An 18,910-nucleotide genomic window follows, 5' to 3' on the forward strand; every position below is an offset into this window, starting at 1 on the left:
CTGCAGGTTTGACCTTGAACTTGAAGAAGTGTCGTTTCTGTTTGCCAGAACTCAAGTTCCTTGGTCATGTGGTTAATGCTGAAGGTATCCATGCAGATCCAGCTAAAGTTGCAGCCGTGCAGGAATTCCCAATTCCCACATCCCTCAAAGCTGTTCAGCGTTTTCTGGGTATGGCTGGATGGTACCACAGGTTTGTGCCTGACTTTTCAAAGGTCGCTGAACCCCTCAACCACCTTAAGAAGAAGGGTGTGAAATTCCAATGGACCTCTGCATGCCAAAGTGCATTTGAAGCACTCAAAAACAGTCTCATTACTCCTCCAGTGCTTGGACATCCTAACTTGAATGCTCATTTCATTGTGTACACGGATGCAAGTCAAACAGGACTTGGAGCCGTCTTGGCTCAACAACCAGGACTTGGAACAGAAGAAGTTCTTGCCTATGCAAGTCGCACCCTTAATTCAGCCGAGAGGAATTATTCAACGACTGAAAGGGAGTGCCTCGCTGTGGTCTGGGCTTTGGAGAAATGGAGCTACTACTTGGAGGCGAAGATCTTCACCGTTGTCACAGACCACGCTGCTCTGCAGTGGGTTTTGGCATCAGGCAAGACCAACAGCCGTCTTATTCGCTGGTCTATCCGACTGCAGAAGTTTGACTTCATCATTGAGTATCGCAAAGGAAAACTGAACGTTGTACCAGATGCCCTTTCTCGGATTACAGAGACTGCCAATGTTTGTCCTCCCTTGTGCAGCACTTACACTACCGCTAAGTGTCGGGATGATTCCTTTCCTCTGGATGATGAGAGTGTATGGAGAGCCCAGCAGAAGGATGCTGCCATCATGGCGATCCACAAGAGTCTGTCTGAAGAAGACTCAAAGAGTCGTTTCAATGATAAGTATAGCATAATTCAGGATAAAGTGTATCGAAAAACTCCAAGAGGAGAGGGAATACACAGCTCCCATTATCGCGTCTTCATTCCCTCTACATTGAGTGACCAGATAATCCAAGCTTATCATGCTAACCCCATGAGTGGCCATCTTGGAGTTTTTAAGACGTATCGAAGACTACAAGAGGTGGTTTACTGGCCAGGCATGTGGGTTGATACCCGGAAGTTTGTACAGCAGTGTGAAGTCTGCCAGAAATACAAACCAGACATTGGCAGACCTGCTGGAAAAATGCAGCAGACCGTGGTAAACCATCCAAATGAAATGTTGGGAATTGACCTCATGGGACCTTTTCCTCCCAGCCGGGGAACCCGGAATGAATTTTTATTGGTGGTAGTGGACTACTACACACACTGGGTGGAGTTGTTTCCACTCCGCAAAGCCACTGCATCAGCCATTGCTCTAATTCTGCGACGGGAGGTCTTTACCAGATTCGGAATTCCAGACCAAATCCTCTCTGACCGAGGTCCGCAGTTCATATCAGGAATATACAAAGAGCTTTGTACCTACTGGGGTGTAATTGCCAAGCTGACCACAGCCTACCATCCTCAGACCAACCTGACCGAGAGGGTAAACCGTACCCTGAAAGGGATGATTGCTTCATTCGTGGGGGATCAGCACACAAGGTGGGATCAACATCTTCCTGAATTTCGCTTTGCACTGAACTCTGCCGTGCAGGAGACTTCTGGGGTCACTCCCGCTGAACTCCACCTGGGAAGACCACTAAAAGGTCCGATGGACAGAGTCTTGCAAAGTTCTAATGTTTCACCTGACTGCCCAGCGTTTGATGCCGTACAACACCACCACACCTTGCTAGCCAGAGTGGAGGCCAGCAAAACCAAAGCCAAACAACGACAGCTGAGAAACTATGATAAACATAGACGAGACGTGTGTTTCCCACCCCAGTCTCGTGTCTGGGTACGTTCCCATCATCTGTCGAAGGCATCTAAGAAGTTCACTGCCAAGCTAGCTTCGAGATGGAAAGGCCCATACCGTGTAGTGCAGCAGTTGGGACCAGTGAACTACTTGGTCTGTTTGGAGGACACTGGGGAAGATGTCAGGACGGTGCATGTTGTTGACCTAAAGCCTTGCTACCCTACGGCAGAAGAGCTGGATCGCAGGCAAAAGCAACACCTGCAGGAACTCTTCGTGGAGGACTCTGATGATGAGGACTTCCCTGGTTTTGGATAGCAGGAACATTAACTTGTCAAAGTCTGCATCCTCTCTGTTTCTACAGGCTTTGTTTTTTCATGGGGGGAGGAGTGTGGCGAAATCCTGCACTTAAGTGCACTGCCACTTTAAGAGCTCATGAGCAGTAGGAAGGAGGAGATAAAAGAGCTCGTTAAGCTCTATTGGAGAGAGCTCTTGTTGGCGCGACAGTTTGGTTTGTGTGTGCTATGCGACAACGTGTTTGTTCTCTTTTGGGACCGCGACAGTTTTGTTGTGTGCTATGCTGCAGAGGTGTTTTGTTTGTCTTCAGCGTATGTGGTTGTACAGTGTTTGGATCAATCCTCGGTGTGATCGCTCGACGACGTGGTTGTTCTCATTTGGGACTGCGATGGTTATGGATCCAATGGATTAGTAGCAACATGGTTGTGAAGCGTTCAACTACAACCCAACATACCATCGGACAGTCAGACCGGATACCTGCACCCTCCAGATCTCAGCTAAGCCCTCTTGTTCTTTTTCTCTCTCTCTTTTCCCACTATGTCCCAGTGCTTTACACTGAAACCGACTCTATTTCCTAAGTACATTGAAGTTTCATTGGAGCTGGACTAGTGTGTATATGAACACCACCCCTTCATACCCTCTGCACTCCTTCCCTGGAAGAGAATACAAACTCTTGAAAATCCTCTGTGTGATGACTGGTTTCATTCGTATTGTATGAAGTTGCTGATTATTTGCTCTGGCATTATTGTTATATGAGGTATGTTTGGTGGGGTTACCAAGAATTGTGGAAGGACTGTGATGTGTGATCTATAGGGTGTGTATTCTTTTTCTCTCCGCTGGCTATCTGGTCAACAGGCTACACTCTAGGCAGTCTCTTCTGTTGATGTGTGTGGGTCTGGTAGTGGTACTCTCGCTGTTCTACTATTCTTTTCTTTCGGCAGGGTTAATACCTGCCTGGCGCCCGAACAAAATCTTCTATACCTTTCTCTAATTAATACCGCTACAACATGATGGTCATAATGCTTCTTGACAATGTCATAAAGTGTATTTTCTTAGTCCAAGTAAAGTGACACAGGATGGTCATAATGCTTCTTGACAGTGTCATAAAGTGTATTTTCTTAGTCCAAGTAAAGTGACACAGGATGGTCATAATGCTTCTTGACAGTGTCATAAAGTGTATTTTCTTAGTCCAAGTAAAGTGACACAGGATGGTCATAATGCTTCTTGACAGTGTCGTAAAGTGTATTTCATGCAAGTTATTTAAAATATGATGGGAAAAAAACATGACTGTAAAGAATTCATTACAACAATAGCAAAGGACTTAAGAAACAAACTTTCAAACAAAAGGAAACTTCTTCGCAGGCAAAAAATACATTTGAATAAATGGGGGTTTTGACACTCTTATGTAGGTGTCATAACCAGCCATAAAATATAGCAATATATGTCACTCCAGGTGTAAATATATATATACAAATATATATATATATATATATATATATATATATGGGTCATGACAGTGTTTTGACCATATTATGACAGGTTATGACAAATGCCAGCTGTTATGACATATTATGACATGGCTATGACCGTGTCATAATGTGTTATGAGACTAGGTGTCAAGTAAAGTGTTACCGACTATTTCTGGACCATGCGGTAATGGCTATGTGCTTGCTGTGCCAATGAATAGTGGCAGACTAGCAGGCGGTGCCAACAACTGTGTTTAGGGGTAGTTTAAATAAGGAGAGGTCTGTTGAAGTTTGTTCTTGTTTAGACCCCGACTGGCTTGGGTTTAAAAGCTGCTTTGGGGCTAAACATTTTCTTTTTTAATTGTCCTTGAGCATCTGCCCTCACAACAGGGACAGGTGCATGGAGTGAAAGTCTCTGCTGGTTGTTAGTTCTCCTTGAGAGTTTATTGATAGAACAGGATAATGTACTGTAATGACTGGAGTAGAGTAGCAGGGTTTACAGAGGTCTCCTTAATATCATTATCAGAGATCTGACACCCGGATGTTGTACTTGTCTCTTCTCTCTTCTTTATGGTCTAAAATTCCATCAAAGTTTATTCCACAGGTGGAGAGAGTCTAAATAACTTTGCATGAAGACTAAAATTCAGAATTCAACATGGTGTAAATGTAGTTATCAACAATATATCATGGCATAAAATATTTCCATAATCTGAGAATTTACTGTGGAGTGAGGAAGCTTAATAGTCATGACACATCACATTTGTCCGATTTCAGCCAAGAACAGAATGAAATACAACACAAATATGTTTAGCTTCTTGCATGCAAACTGATCCGTAAGCAGAACTGTGTTCAATAACACACTGCTTAGCCAACACACGTTCTCCTCTCTACACTGAGTCTAAAGGGCTCTCCACGGTGATTTCACAGTCTACACGAACGGAGCTCCGTTTGCATCGTGTTGCAAAAATTCAGTAGCACAAAAGTTCGTAGACCTACGTAGAGAGCTATACAAACGAGCCTCCGTCAGATCCGTTGCAGATCCGTTGCATAGACTGTGTAGAGCCTTTAAGGTACATACTGTAGATACTCTGTTATGCTGGTGAATGAGGACCCAAAAGCGACTTAATAGAAACAGAGTCTTTATTCCAGTCTTAAACAAAAACCGATACTCCTGGATATTATCTTAGGTAAATCCAAAACAGGAAAACTGAAATCCTCTCGTCAGTAGAGAGGAACGACTGGAGACGCGGCCACAGACTGCAGGTCGCTTCGGGAAGGCACAGGCCGTAGCTGACATAGACACCTGCTCACACGCAGCATCTGAAGAAGGCAAAAACACGACAGGGCGGAACAAGGACACAGAACAGCAAACATCAAACAAGGATCCGACAAGGACAGAAGCGGAAAACAGAGGGAGAAATAGGGACTCTAATCAGAGGGCAAAATAGGGGACAGGTGTGAAAGAGTAAATGAGGTAGTTAGGAGAATGAGGAACAGCTGGGAGCAGGAACGGAACGATAGAGAGAGAGAGCGAGAGAGGGAGAGAGGGAGGGAGAGAGAGGGATAGAAAGAGGGAAAGAACCTAATAAGACCAGCAGAGGGAAACGAATAGAAGGGAAGCACAGAGACAAGACATGATAATCAATGACAAAACATGACATACTCCCTTTCTATAGGGATTCAGCATCATTTGTAAACAGGCTCAGAATCAGAACTCAGAACACAAACATGAAAGTTGTACACTCTTCCCCTCTTGCCTTGCAGTGTTAAGTAATAGGTCTTTGGAATCAGGAATAGGAATCTGAACTAACATGATGCACACATTGAGCAAGAAGCAAGTTCAGCAAGTTCAAATAAGGCAGATGTATTATTTTTGTGTTAGAGAGGGATCTGTGAGCTGCAGAGGACAAGACAGACAGAAGGAGGTTAAAACGGAGTTCATTTTTAATTGATGACATGTTAATGCAATAACCCATGTCAACTTAATATGTGAGGTCAACAGTCAATGGCAAAGTGTAAGTACTGACGTCTGTTTCCTTGTAAAAGACAGTAACAAATATGCTTTTTATTGTTATATAGTCACGAATGTTGTCAAAGTAACACAATGGCAAAACACTTGTTGCCTACAGTAACCACGTTTCCATCCACAGTTTTACCTTGAGGAAAGTTCTACCATATAAAAAAAAACAATCATAACAGCTTTGATGGAAACAGAAAGTTTCAGTACAATTGGTGGGAACATGGTGGGAATTTTTTGTGTCTGTAAAATTCCTTATGTGAGAAATGGCGGTGGAAACGTCATTATGCGCAAATGTTTATTAAATAACCGTCATATCGAAGTAAAGTTGGAGTCACACAGTGACATGGTGTGTGGTCCTCCCACTAGGACTTGGGAAAGCATGCAGTTTATTCATCTACAGAATGAAGAAATGATGATGCTCCTTTCCAATAAATATGGAAGGTCTGATTCTGGTGACATGATGATCGATGCTCGACTGCCGTTTGACAAATAAACACATTCTCTCTCTTCTTCAAAATAATCTCATCATGTAGACTAACCTACCCAAACAGCCTACCCGCACTATATCTGCGAGCTGTTGACTCGAGCGGTCGTGCCAGAGTAGGCACATTTGCTATTTACCGGAAACGTTTTTGTGATAAAACTTTCAGTAGAGTTGAAAATTAGATGGAAACACATTGAACTTTAGATCTTTTTTTCGGTACATGAAAACTTAAGTGAATGAGTACAACTTGTGTGCACTACGTCATCACGCACTGATTTTTATCCGCAACAAGTCCGTTTGGTGTTAGCACTGGTGGGAAAATGTACATATTTTCTTTATATGCTGATTTTAGAATATTAGCATGAAAATCTGTCACCAATTGGGATGGAAACCTAGCTAATGTACAGTATGTCATACGTTGCTCGATGCAAACTCAAAAGAAGGAGAGTTGAGTGCAAGGTGACCGTGACACTAGCAAAGTACTCTGATTCAATATCAAATTGAGATGGAAAAGTCCATTGTATGAAAAAGCATACAATGTATTAAATAATCCATATCTACACTTTGGGCTTGTTGCTTTGAAGAGATGGAGGATTTTACAACCACACCAGCTACAGTAAAAGCTGTACCTCCAGTCGAAATAGTTGTTTATTCATTGTTCTTGCAAAGTGTTGATGATTACTGCAGAGCTTTACAGATCACCTTACACGGGACTGGGTGCCAGAGTTTCTGTTTAGCCCACTTGTCACTATCTTGCCAAAAAGGCAATGATGAATGTTGCTGTATACAGTCAGGTACCCACAGATGAATGGTTGGTGTACTGAATCAACAAGCTCTCACAGTCTCACGTCAGAATTAGACGTTCATCCATGTTTCTGAAACGTCAGATTTCAAAGTTGTTCCAAACATCAAATTTCAAAGTGTTAAATGTAGGCACTAAGTCTGAATTTTTAAGGTTAGGGTTATATTTAGGATTTAACTCCAAATGGTTGAGATAAGGGTTAAGGTTTAGGATAGGCTTAAAACAAAAATCTCAAAAACAACTTTCCATCGCTGGTATCGAACTTGCAACCTTTGGCACCAGAAGCAGATGTTTCCCTAACAACAAAAACCTATAAAACAACTTTCTATCGTTGGATTTGAACTTGCAACCTTTGGCACCAAAAATCTCAAAAACAACTTTCTATTGCTGGATTCGAACTTGCAACATTTCGCAACCTGTTTAACATCCTCAGACATCTAATGCAGACTGACTTATATCAAGGTGACCTGGCTGGAATCCAGGGGGTTTGGATGCCCTGGGAGGCGATGGCAGTGGGTTAGGGATGTTGTTTTTCAAGCTGTTCTGGCTCTCCTTGTTGTGTCACTTGGCTGTTAAAAACGAGTATCTCTTAAATGGACCTTTGGCAGTGCCACACACACACACACACACACACACACACACACACACACACACACACACACACACACACACACACACACACACACACACACACACACATACACACACACACACACACACACACACACACACACACACACACGACACACACACACACATATACACACAAACAAACACCCTCTCAGATACACATCCGCTGGCCATACGCAAGTGCTGATCCTGCTCTTAAACTGCAAACTAAGCTCTCTCGGCCTAATGCAGAGCAGAAAAGCTCTTTAGCTGTCATTATCATGTACCATCCTCTCTCTCCATCGCTCTCTTCCACTCCTATATGTGTCTCTACTCCACTTTCTCTATAGACCTTTTCTAGGTCTGTCTTCCTCTCACTCTGCCTCTATCAACCTCTCTGTCTCTCACTCTGCCTCTCTCCACTTCTCTGACTCTCTCACTCTGCCTCTCTCCACCTCTCTCTCACTCTGGCTCTCTCACTCTGCCTCTATCCACCTCTCTGTCTCTCACTCTGCCTCTATCCACCTTTCTCTCTCATTCTGCCTCTATCCACATCTCTTTCTCACTCTGCCTCTATCCACGTCTCCATCTCTCACTCTGCCTCTCTACACCTCTTTGTCTCTCACTCTGCCTCTCTCCACCTCTCCGTCTCTCACTCTGCCTCTCTCCACCTCTCTCTCTCACTCTGCCTCTCTCCTCCTCTCTCACTCTGTCTCTCTCTCTCACTCTGCCTCTATCCACCTCTCTGTCTCTTATATTGCCTCTATCCACCTTTCTCTTTCTGGTATTTCACCCAGTAGACATGGGAGTTATTCAAAATTAGATTTGTTTTCGATTTCTTTGTGGATCTGAGGGAAATATGTGTCTCTAATATGGTAATACATTTGGCAGGAGATTAGGAAGTGCCGCTCAGTTTCCACCTCATTTTGTGGGCTGTGTGCACATAACCTGTCTTCTCTTGAGAGCCAGGTCTGCCTTCAGCGGCCTTTCTCAATAGCAAGGCCATGCCCACTGAGTCTGTACATAGTCAAAGCTTTCCTTAATTTTGGGTCAGTCACGGTGGTCAGGTATTCTGCCACTGTGTACTCTCTGTTTAGGGCCAAATAGCATCCTAGTTTTCTCCGTTTTTTTGTTAATTCTTTCCAATGTGTCAAGTAGTTATCTTTTTGTTTTCTCATGATTTGGTTGGGTCTAAATGTGTTGCTGTCTTGGGGCTCTGTGGGGACTCTTCTCAAGGTTCATCTCTCTGGAGGTGATGGCTTTGTTATGGAAGGTTTGGGAATCAAATCAAAGTTTACTAGTCACGTGCACCGAATACAACAGGTGTAGACCTTACAGTTAAATGCTTACTTACAGGCTCTAACCAATAGTGCCAAAAATGTATTAGGTAAACAATAGGTAAGTAAAGAAATTAAACAACAGTAAAAAGACAGGCTATATACAGTAGCGAGGCTATTAAACTAGCGAGGCTACGTACAGACACCGGTTAGTCGGGCTGATTGAGGTAGTATGTACATGTAGATATGGTTAAAGTGACTATGCATATATGATGAACAGAGTAGCAGTAGCGTAAAAGAGAGGTTGGCGGGTGGCGGGTGGCGGGTGGCGGGACACAGTGCAGATAGCCCGGTTAGCCAATGTGCGGGAGCACTGGTTGGTCGGCCCAATTGAGGTAGTATGTACATGAATGTATAGTTAAAGTGAATATGCATATATGATAAACAGAGAGTAGCAGCAGCGTAAAAAAAGGGGTTGGGGGGGCACACAATGCAACTAGTCCGGGTAGCCATTTGATTACCTGTTCAGGAGTCTTATGGCTTGGGGGTAAAAACTGTTGAGAAGCCTTTTTGTCCTAGATATGGCACTCCGGTATCGCTTGCCATGCGGTAGTAGAGAGAACAGTCTATGACTGGGGTGGCTGCGGTCTTTGACAATTTTTAGGGCCTTCCTCTGACACCGCCTGGTGTAGAGGTCCTGGATGGCAGGCAGCTTAGCCCCAGTGATGTACTGGGCCGTATGCACTACCCTCTGTAGTGCCTTGCGGTCGGAGGCCGAGCAATTGCCGTACCAGGCAGTGATGCAACCGGTCAGGATGCTCTCGATGTTGCAGCTGTAGAACCTTTTGAGGATCTCAGGACCCATGCCAAATCTTTTCAGTCTCCTGAGGGGAAATAGGCTTTGTTGTGCCCTCTTCACGACTGTCCTGGTGTGTTTGGACCATTCTAGTTTGTTGTTGATGTGGACACCAAGGAACTTGAAGCTCTCAACCTGCTCCACTACAGCCCCGTCGATGAGAATGGGGGCGTGCTCGGTCCTCCTTTACCTGTAGTCCACAATCCTCTCCTTAGTCTTGGTTACGTTGAGGGATAGGTTGTTATTCTGGCACCACCCGGCCAGGTCTCTGACCTCCTCCCTATAGGCTGTCTCGTCATTGTCGGTGATCACGCCTACCACTGTTGTGAATCACTTCCTTTTAGGTGGTTGTAGAGTTTAACAGCTCTTTTCTGGATTTTGATAATTAGCGGGTATCGGCCTAGTTCTGCTCTGCATGCATTATTTGGTGTTTTACATAGTACCCAGAGTTTACTGTCAGGGCCCAGGTCTGACAGAATCTGTGCAGAAGATCTAGGTGCTGCTGTATGCCCTTCTTGGTTGGTGACAGAAGCACCAGATCATCAGCAAACAGTAGGCATTTGACTTTGACCGGGTGCTGCAGACTGTTCTAGTGCCCTCGCCAATTCGTTGATATATATGTTAAAGAGGGTGGGGCTTAAGCAGCATTCCTGTCTCACCCCCCGGCCCTGTGGAAAGAAATGTTTGTGTGTTTTGCCAATTTTAACCGCACACTTGTTGTTTGTGTACATCGATTTTATAATGTTGCATGTTTTTCCCCCAACACCACTTTCCATCGATTTTTTATAGCAGATCCTCATGCCAAATTGAGTCAAAGGCTTTTTTATCTCTCACTCTCTCTCTCTCTCACCCTCTTCTCTCTCTCTTTCTCTCTCTCACCCTCTTCTCTTTCTCTCCATCTCCTCTCTCTTTCTCTCCATCTCCTCTCTCTTTCTCTCCATCTCCTCTCTCTTTTTCTCCATCTCCTCTCTCTTTCTCTCCATCTCCTCTCTCTTTCTCTCCATCTCCTCTCTCTTTCTCTCCATCTCCTCTCTCTTTGTCTCTCTCCATCTCCTCTCTCTATGTCTCTCTCCATCTCCTCTCTCTATGTCTCTCTCCATCTCCTCTCTCTATGTCTCTCTCCATCTCCTCTCTCTTTCTCTCCATCTCCTCTCTCTTTCTCTCCATCTCCTCTCTCTTTCTCTCCATCTCCTCTCTCTATGTCTCTCTCCATCTCCTCTCTCTATGTCTCTCTCCATCTCCTCTCTCTATGTCTCTCTCCATCTCCTCTCTCTATGTCTCTCTCCATCTCCTCTCTCTATGTCTCTCTCCATCTCCTCTCTCTATGTCTCTCTCCATCTCCTCTCTCTATGTCTCTCTCCATCTCCTCTCTCTATGTCTCTCTCCATCTCTCTCTCTATGTCTCTCTCCATCTCTCTCTCTCTCTCTCTCTCTCTCTCTCTCTCTCTCTCTCTCTCTCTGTCTCTCTCTCTCTCTCTGTCTCTCTCTCTGTCTCTCTCTCTCTCTCTCTCTCTCTCTCTCTCTCTCTCTCTCTCTCTCTCTCTCTCTCTCTCTCTCTCTCTCTCTCTCTCTCTCTCTCTCTCTCTCTCTCTCTCTCTCTCTCTCTCTCTCTCTCTCTCTCTCTCTCTCTCTCTCTCTCTCTCTCTCTCTCTCTCTCTCTCTCTCTCTCTCTCTGTGTCCCCCTCTTCTTTCTCGCTCTCTCTCTCTCTCTCTCTCTCTCTGTGTCCCCCTCTTCTTTCTCGCTCTCTCTCTCTCCCGTTGCTTTGCTATGTGTGACTGTGTAACCCTCACTGCACGTTGAGGAATATTTGGCCATGAGCCATTCACAAGACACTGTATAGAACACCGTTTACACATGATTATTCTATTTGGGTAGCTAGCTGAGAAATGAAAAACATAATTCTTATGGATGACATTGATATGAACCTCATTTAATCATAATGGGTCCTGTTTTTCCAATATAAGAACTCTTGTCAAATCAACCACCAGTATGACTAAGTCAAAGCCCACTCTAATTTGTGTAACCCCAAAAGCCTCTTGAAAATCAATCAATGCTAAGTATGAATGTTAATCTCTCTCTCTCTCTCTTTCTCTTTCTCTTTCTCTCGATCTGTTTGTATTCCCGGTAACACTTCATTTGGATCCTCTACAGATTATCTACAAACTATCAGTAACATGTATCCTAACCCTAAACGTAACCCCAACCCTTACCCTAAACCTGACCATAACCGTAGCAAGCAGTTGCTTATCAACAGATAGTTTGTCAGTTGTGGAAAAAGTACCCAATTATCATACTTGAGTAAAAGTAAAAATACCTTAATAGAATATAATTCAAGTGAAAGTGAAAGTCACCCAGTAAAATACTACTTGAGTAAAATTAAGCAAACCCGATGGCACCATTTTCTTGTTTTGTTTGTTTGCGGATAGCCAGGGGCACTCTAATATTCAGACATCATTTACAAAATGAAGCATTTGTGTTTAGTGAGTCCGTCAGATCAGAGACAACAGGGATGACCTTTTGATAAGTGCATGAATTTGACAATTTTCTTGTCCTGCTAGCCATTCAAAATGTAACAAGTACTTTTGGGTGTCAGGAGAAATGTATGGAGTAAAAAGTACATTATTGACTTTAGGAATGTAGTGAAGTAAAAGTAAAAGTTGTCAAAAAATATAAATAGTAAAGAAAAGTTAGTAACGTAAAGTTCTGCAGGGCTATACGGCAACTGTGCAAAAACAAGATCCCACAAACTAGGGTGGAAAACAGGCTGCCTAAGTATGATTCCCAATCAGAGACAACGATAGACAGCTGCCTCTGGTTGGGAACCATACCCGGCCAACAAAGAAATAGAAAATTAGAATGCCCACCCAAATCACACCCTGACCTAACCAAATAGAGAAATAAAAAGGCTCTCTAAGGTCAGGGCGTGACAACATGACACAACTCTACTGTTATATTCTCTTTTCATGCTCTCTCTCTCTCTCTCTCTCTCTCTCGCTCTCTCTCTCTCTCAATTCAATTCAATTCAAGGGGCTTTATTGGCATGGGATACATATGTTAACATTGCCAAAACAATGCTCTGTTTGCATTCCCTTTTGAAAGTGGACATAAATCAATATGACTCAAAGCACTGAGATACAATTCTTTGCTGTTATTTTCTCTTTTCTCCTTTCATGCTCAATGTCATTCCATATCTACCAGAGAACTCTACAGGTATAACCAGTGTCTACAGTTATGATCAGAGTGCTCAGCTTTCTAAAGAAGACCCAAATTAAAGGCAAACCCTAGACCTGCCAAAGCCATGCTCAAGTTGTTTTCTAAAAACCCCTTGGAAGTGTGGCTGTGTAATCGTGTTACTCTGCTAAACTGAATTCTGTATGCCGGTAAACATCCCTTAGTTGTGAGAGTAGTAGCACTCCACTGATTACTTTTAGTGTGTGGTTTTAAGGCTGAGTGACATAACATATACAGTGCATTTGGAAAGTATTCAGACCCCTTCACTTTTTCCACATTTTGTTATGTAGCCTTATTTAGCCTTATTCTAAAATTGATTAAATTGTTTTTTCCCTCATCAATCTACACACAATACAAATCAAATCAAATCAAAGTTTATTTGTCACGTGCGCCGAATACAACAGGTGAAATGCTTACTTACAGGCTCTAACAAATAGTTAGAGCCTGTAATGACAAAGCAAAATAGGTTTTAGACATTTTAGCATTCCTGCTTACAAGCAAAAAACTAAAGCAGGAAGTACCAGTGACTCACTCGATACGGAAGTAGTCAGATGAGGCGGATGTTAAGCTACAGGACTGTTTTGCTAGCACAGACTGGTATGTTCCGTGATTCATCCAATGGCGTTGAGGAGTATGGCACATCAGTCACTGGCTTCATTAATAAGTTCATCGACAATGCCATGGAAAGCAGGCAACATCCGCATCGAGCTGCCGCTTTCAAGCACCGGGACACTAATCCAGACGCTTATAAGAAATCCCGCTATGCCCTCAGATGAACCATAAAAAGGCAAAGGGTCAATACAGGACTAAGATTGAATCCTACTACACTGGCTCTGACGCTCATCGGATGTGGCAGCTGGTGCTCATCGGATGTGGCAGGGCCGTGAGCTGCCCAGTGACGCGAGCCTACCAGACGAGCTAAATGCCTTTTATGCTCGCTTCGAGTCAAGCAACACTGAAGCATGCACGAGAGCACCAGCTGTTCCGGACAACTGTGTGATCACACTCTCCGTAGCCGATGTGAGCAAGACCATTAAACAGGTCAACATTCAAAAGGCCGCGGGGCCAGATGGATTGCCAGGACATATACTCAGAGCATGCGCTGACCAACTGGCAAGTGTCTTCACTGACATTTTCAACCTCTCCCTGACCGAATCTGTAATATCCTACATGTTTCAAGCAGACCACCATAGTCCCTGTGCCCAAGAAAGTGAAGGTAACCTGCCTAAATGACTACCATTTACATTACATTTACATTTAAGTCATTTAGCAGACGCTCTTATCCAGAGCGACTTACAAATTGGTGCATTCACCTTATGATATCCAGTGGAACAACCACTTTACAATAGTGCATCTAACTCTTTTAAGGGGGGGGGGGGTTAGAAGGATTACTTTATCCTATCCTAGGTATTCCTTAAAGAGGTGGGGTTTCAGGTGTCTCCGGAAGGTGGTGATTGACTCCGCTGACCTGGCGTCGTGAGGGAGTTTGTTCCACCATTGGGGTGCCAGAGCAGCGAACAGTTTTGACTGGGCTGAGCGGGAACTGTACTTCCTCAGAGGTAGGGAGGCGAGCAGGCCAGAGGTGGATGAACGCAGTGCCCTTGTTTGGGTGTAGGGCCTGATCAGAACCTGAAGGTACGGAGGTGCCGTTCCCCTCACAGCTCCGTAGGCAAGCACCATGGTCTTGTAGCGGATGCGAGCTTCAACTGGAAGCCAGTGGAGAGAGCGGAGGAGCGGGGTGACGTGAGAGAACTTGGGAAAGTTGAACACCAGACGGGCTGCGGCGTTCTGGATGAGTTGTAGGGGTTTAATGGCAACAGCGAGTTGCAGTAATCCAGACGGGAGATGACAAGTGCCTGGATTAGGACCTGCGCCGCTTCCTGCGTGAGGCAGGGTCGTACTCTGCGAATGTTGTAGAGCATGAACCTACAGGAACGGGTCACCGCCTTGATGTTAGTTGAGAACGACAGGGTGTTGTCCAGGATCACGCCAAGGTTCTTAGCACTCTGGGAGGAGGACACAATGGAGTTGTCAACCGTGATGGCGAGATCATGGAACGGGCAGTCCTTCCCCGGGAGGAAGAGCAGCTCCGTCTTGCCGAGGTTCAGCTTGAGGTGGTGATCCGTCATCCACACTGATATGTCTGCCAGACATGCAGAGATGCGAATACTATGCGAAAATCATTTACTTTATCATTTATTTATAAATATTATTTATTTATTTTATCAGTTTATCATTATCATTTCATTGAAATGATGTGGAAATAACTGAGTCAACCAGTGTGTGACCAGTGTGTATTTTGCTCTGAACACCGAAGTGCAGGTAAACATAAGCAGACTATGACTGTGGCCTTACATAAAAAATATATGTTTATCTCACAGACATGGCAGGGTATGGAGATTTACGTCATGTCACGTTTTATCCATCACTCTCACTCTCTCTCGCTCACTCACTCTCTTTTCGTCTTTACGTGGATATGTATGTGTCTCTCTCCTGCTCTCTCCCTCTCTCAATCCATATCTTTCTCCCTCTCTCCCCATCCATTTCTTTCTCCATCTCTCTACTTCTCTCTCTCGTCTATCTCCTCTGTGGACAGGAGAAGATAGCCTCCCCCTGCTGTGACCTATAAAATGGATAATGCTCCATCGACTCCTGTGGCAGATTCACCTAGCCATGCCACCAAAGTGTTAGCGTAGAGTAAAGAAGCTTTTTCAAAGTTTTGATAAACTGCCAACTTCCCTCTGACTGGGCTAAACATGATGGAGGATGGAGGTTGACTTGAGTTAGGGGGGAGGGGTAGATGGAGAGAGAGAGGAACGGTGGGTTGTTGATGGGTGCTCTGGATCAAGGCCAGTTTTAGGACGTGTGGTGTGGAAGTGTCTATGTGTCGAGGGTTAAATCTGAGGTTTTGTACATGAAAGTACATGAAAGTACAATCAGGGCTGCCTGATTCTCTTGTCAAGATTTACTTTCATCTAAAGAGTTGATTTTCTTTGGGATGTTTCGGAGAAGCTTGTCTGTTAAGTCTGCAGAGTTTTCTGTCCTACTGTCCATTCTACTATCCCTCACTGTTAGCTCTCCTTTTCAGTAATTCAGAGTAATTGTCAGCCTAGGATATCGCTCTGCGCTATTGGCTACACCTGTTAAATACTGAGCTGCCATCAGAAGCTAACTTCATAACAACTGTCAGCAGTCAGTCGGAGTTAATGTGTTAGATCTAAGCAAAAACTATAATCTGATAAATTCAAGACCACTCCAACACCTGTTGCAATGCAATACAATACATCCCACTGGGAAAAAATACTGGTTGAATCAACATTGTTTCCACGTTACTTCAACAACAAAAATGAATGTGATTGTAATGCCCGGGGTGTAGTGGAGGAAGAAGTCAGACGCAGGAGACAGAGAGTTCAGAGTAGCGCTACTTCTTTATTCACCACACCGGTGAAAACGACGCCACTCAAAACAAATGCCCCAAAACACAGGGGAACTAAACAGTCCCGAAAATAACTCATGTACACGAACAACCGTGACTTACAGGCGTGTACACGAGTACACATAAAACAATCCCGCACACCCAGCAGGCGGGCCGGCTGGATAATAAAGCCCAACTAATTAACCTAACTAAAAACAGGTGTAACTAATAAACAGACAATGAGGGGGAGGAAAAGATCAGTGGCAGCTAGTAGGCCGGTGACGACGACCGCCGAGCACCGCCCGAACAGGAAGGGGAGCCACCTTCGGTAGAGGTCGTGACAGTGATGACGTTGAATCAACGTGGAAAACTGATTGGAATTTCGTATTTTCTTCATCCAACTTTTAACCTAAGTCCCATGACATGGTGACATTTTTTGTTGATTTTATGTTGAATTCAGGTTAGTTGACAACTCAACCAAATGTAAATCAAAACCAGACGTTGAATTGGACTGCCTAGTGGGATGAAACCTACTGCCAGTATCTGAAACGGACCTATATTCTGGACCACCATCTCCAGCTATGTTATTTTATACAATGACCTTGATCACAGATGTACACACTCCCTCATACACAAACACTCCCACACACACAAACACTCCGACAAACACAAACACTCCCTCATACACAAACACTCCCACCACACTAACACTCCCACCACACTAACACTCCGACAAACACAAACACTCCCTCATACACAAACACTCCCACACACACAAACACTCCGACAAACACAAACACTCCCTCATACACAAACACTCCCACATACACAAACACTCCCTCATACACAAACACTCCCACATACACAAACACTCCCACACACACGAGCACTCCCTCATACACAAACACTCCCTCATACACAAACACTCCCTCATACACAAACACTCCCACATACATAAACACTCCCACATACACAAACACTACCTCAAACACAAACACTCCCACACACACAAACACTCCCTCATACACAAACACTCCCTCATACCCAAACACTCCCTCATACACAAACACTCCCTCAAACACAAACACTCCCACACACACAAACACTCCCTCATACACAAACACTCCCTCAAACACAAACACTCCCACACACACAAACACTCCCTCATACACAAACACTCCCACACATAGACAGCAAGGGCCAGCTCATTCTTACAACATAATATGCACTTAAAGTATATACTTCCCCCCCCCACACACACACTTTCACAAAAACCTCTTACCATTGTATGTTGGCTGTAGAATTTACATGACTAGAAAGAGAAATTGAATAATTAATGAGCCTTGACTGTACCTTGACTCATGCAGACACTGAAGGGAAAATATTATGGACAGAATGAAACACACACTTCCCTGCATGAGACACACACTAGAGGTCGTCTTTGAGGAACAGAACAAAATTCTCAGAATTCTGCATTTAACTTTTAGCATGAGTACTGCATGTACTTTTTGCAATGACATAAGAGTTCCTTGAAAAGTAACTTCATTGCACAACCTCTTTAAAATATGAAACCATTAGCATTTCTAAAATGTTTTACCCGAATTGTACCTGAAAGTACATTTTCCTTTTGTCGAGTACTTCACTACTGCATGTGAAATGTCAATAGCCCTCTGTCATCCTCACTACCTGTCATCCTCAATACCTGTCATACTCAATACTGGTCATCCTCAATACCTGTCATCCTCACTACCTGTCATCCTCAATACCTGTCATACTCAATACTGGTCATCCTCAATACCTGTCATCCTCACTAACGGTCATCCTCAATACCTGTCATCCTCAATACCTGTCATCCTCAATACTGGTCATCTTCAATAACGGCTTGTTTGTTTTCTCCACCCCTCCTCCCACCCCCCCAACTCGCCCCCCACAGGAAGTGAAGTATTTCCAGTTCCCTGGAGAGCTGCTGATGAGGATGTTGAAGATGCTCATCCTTCCGCTTGTTGTGTCCAGGTAGGCTACAGTCAAAGCCTGTTACGACATTATAGAGTCTATAGAGCCTACCATCTATAGTAAAGTACAGTCACAGTCAGCTCTCTATTCTGGTGTGGCTAAAATGGCACCTTTATAGTGCATTACTTACTATGGACCCTGCTGGTCAAAAGTAGTGCACTATTTTAATATAGGGAATGGTGTGAAATTTCAGATGTAACTACAGTCACAGCTCTATTCTGGTGTCCTCCTGTAGATGATATGATACTCCTCACACACACACACACACACACACACACACACACACACACACACACACACACACACACACACACACACACACACACACACACACACACACACCTATCATATAAACCCCCTCACACACCCACATCTATCATATGAACCCCTCACACACAGACACACACATCTATCAAAGAAATCCCCCTCACAAACACACACATCTATCATATAAACCCCCTCACACACACACACACATCTATCATGTGAACCCCTCACACACACACACACACACACACACACACACACACACACACACACACACACACACACATCATATAAACCCACTCACACACACACACACACACACACACACACACACACATCATATAAACCCACTCACACA

The 18,910-nt window shown here is 44.1% G+C and overlaps 1 protein-coding gene across 2 annotated transcripts in view; it reads left to right on the forward strand.

The window, feature by feature from the left end:
• slc1a7b (solute carrier family 1 member 7b) overlaps window positions 1-18,910 on the forward strand; it is a 112,053-nt gene that overhangs the window by 14,796 nt on the left and 78,347 nt on the right. For both annotated transcript variants that reach the window (XM_071346142.1, XM_071346141.1), the window contains exon 2: window positions 18,206-18,285. In XM_071346142.1, the coding sequence (XP_071202243.1) occupies window positions 18,206-18,285 (80 nt within the window). The remainder of the gene's footprint in view (window positions 1-18,205; window positions 18,286-18,910) is intronic.

This window comes from Salvelinus alpinus, chromosome 16 (genome assembly GCF_045679555.1).
Source record: "Salvelinus alpinus chromosome 16, SLU_Salpinus.1, whole genome shotgun sequence".
In the NCBI taxonomy this organism is placed as follows: domain Eukaryota; kingdom Metazoa; phylum Chordata; class Actinopteri; order Salmoniformes; family Salmonidae; genus Salvelinus; species Salvelinus alpinus.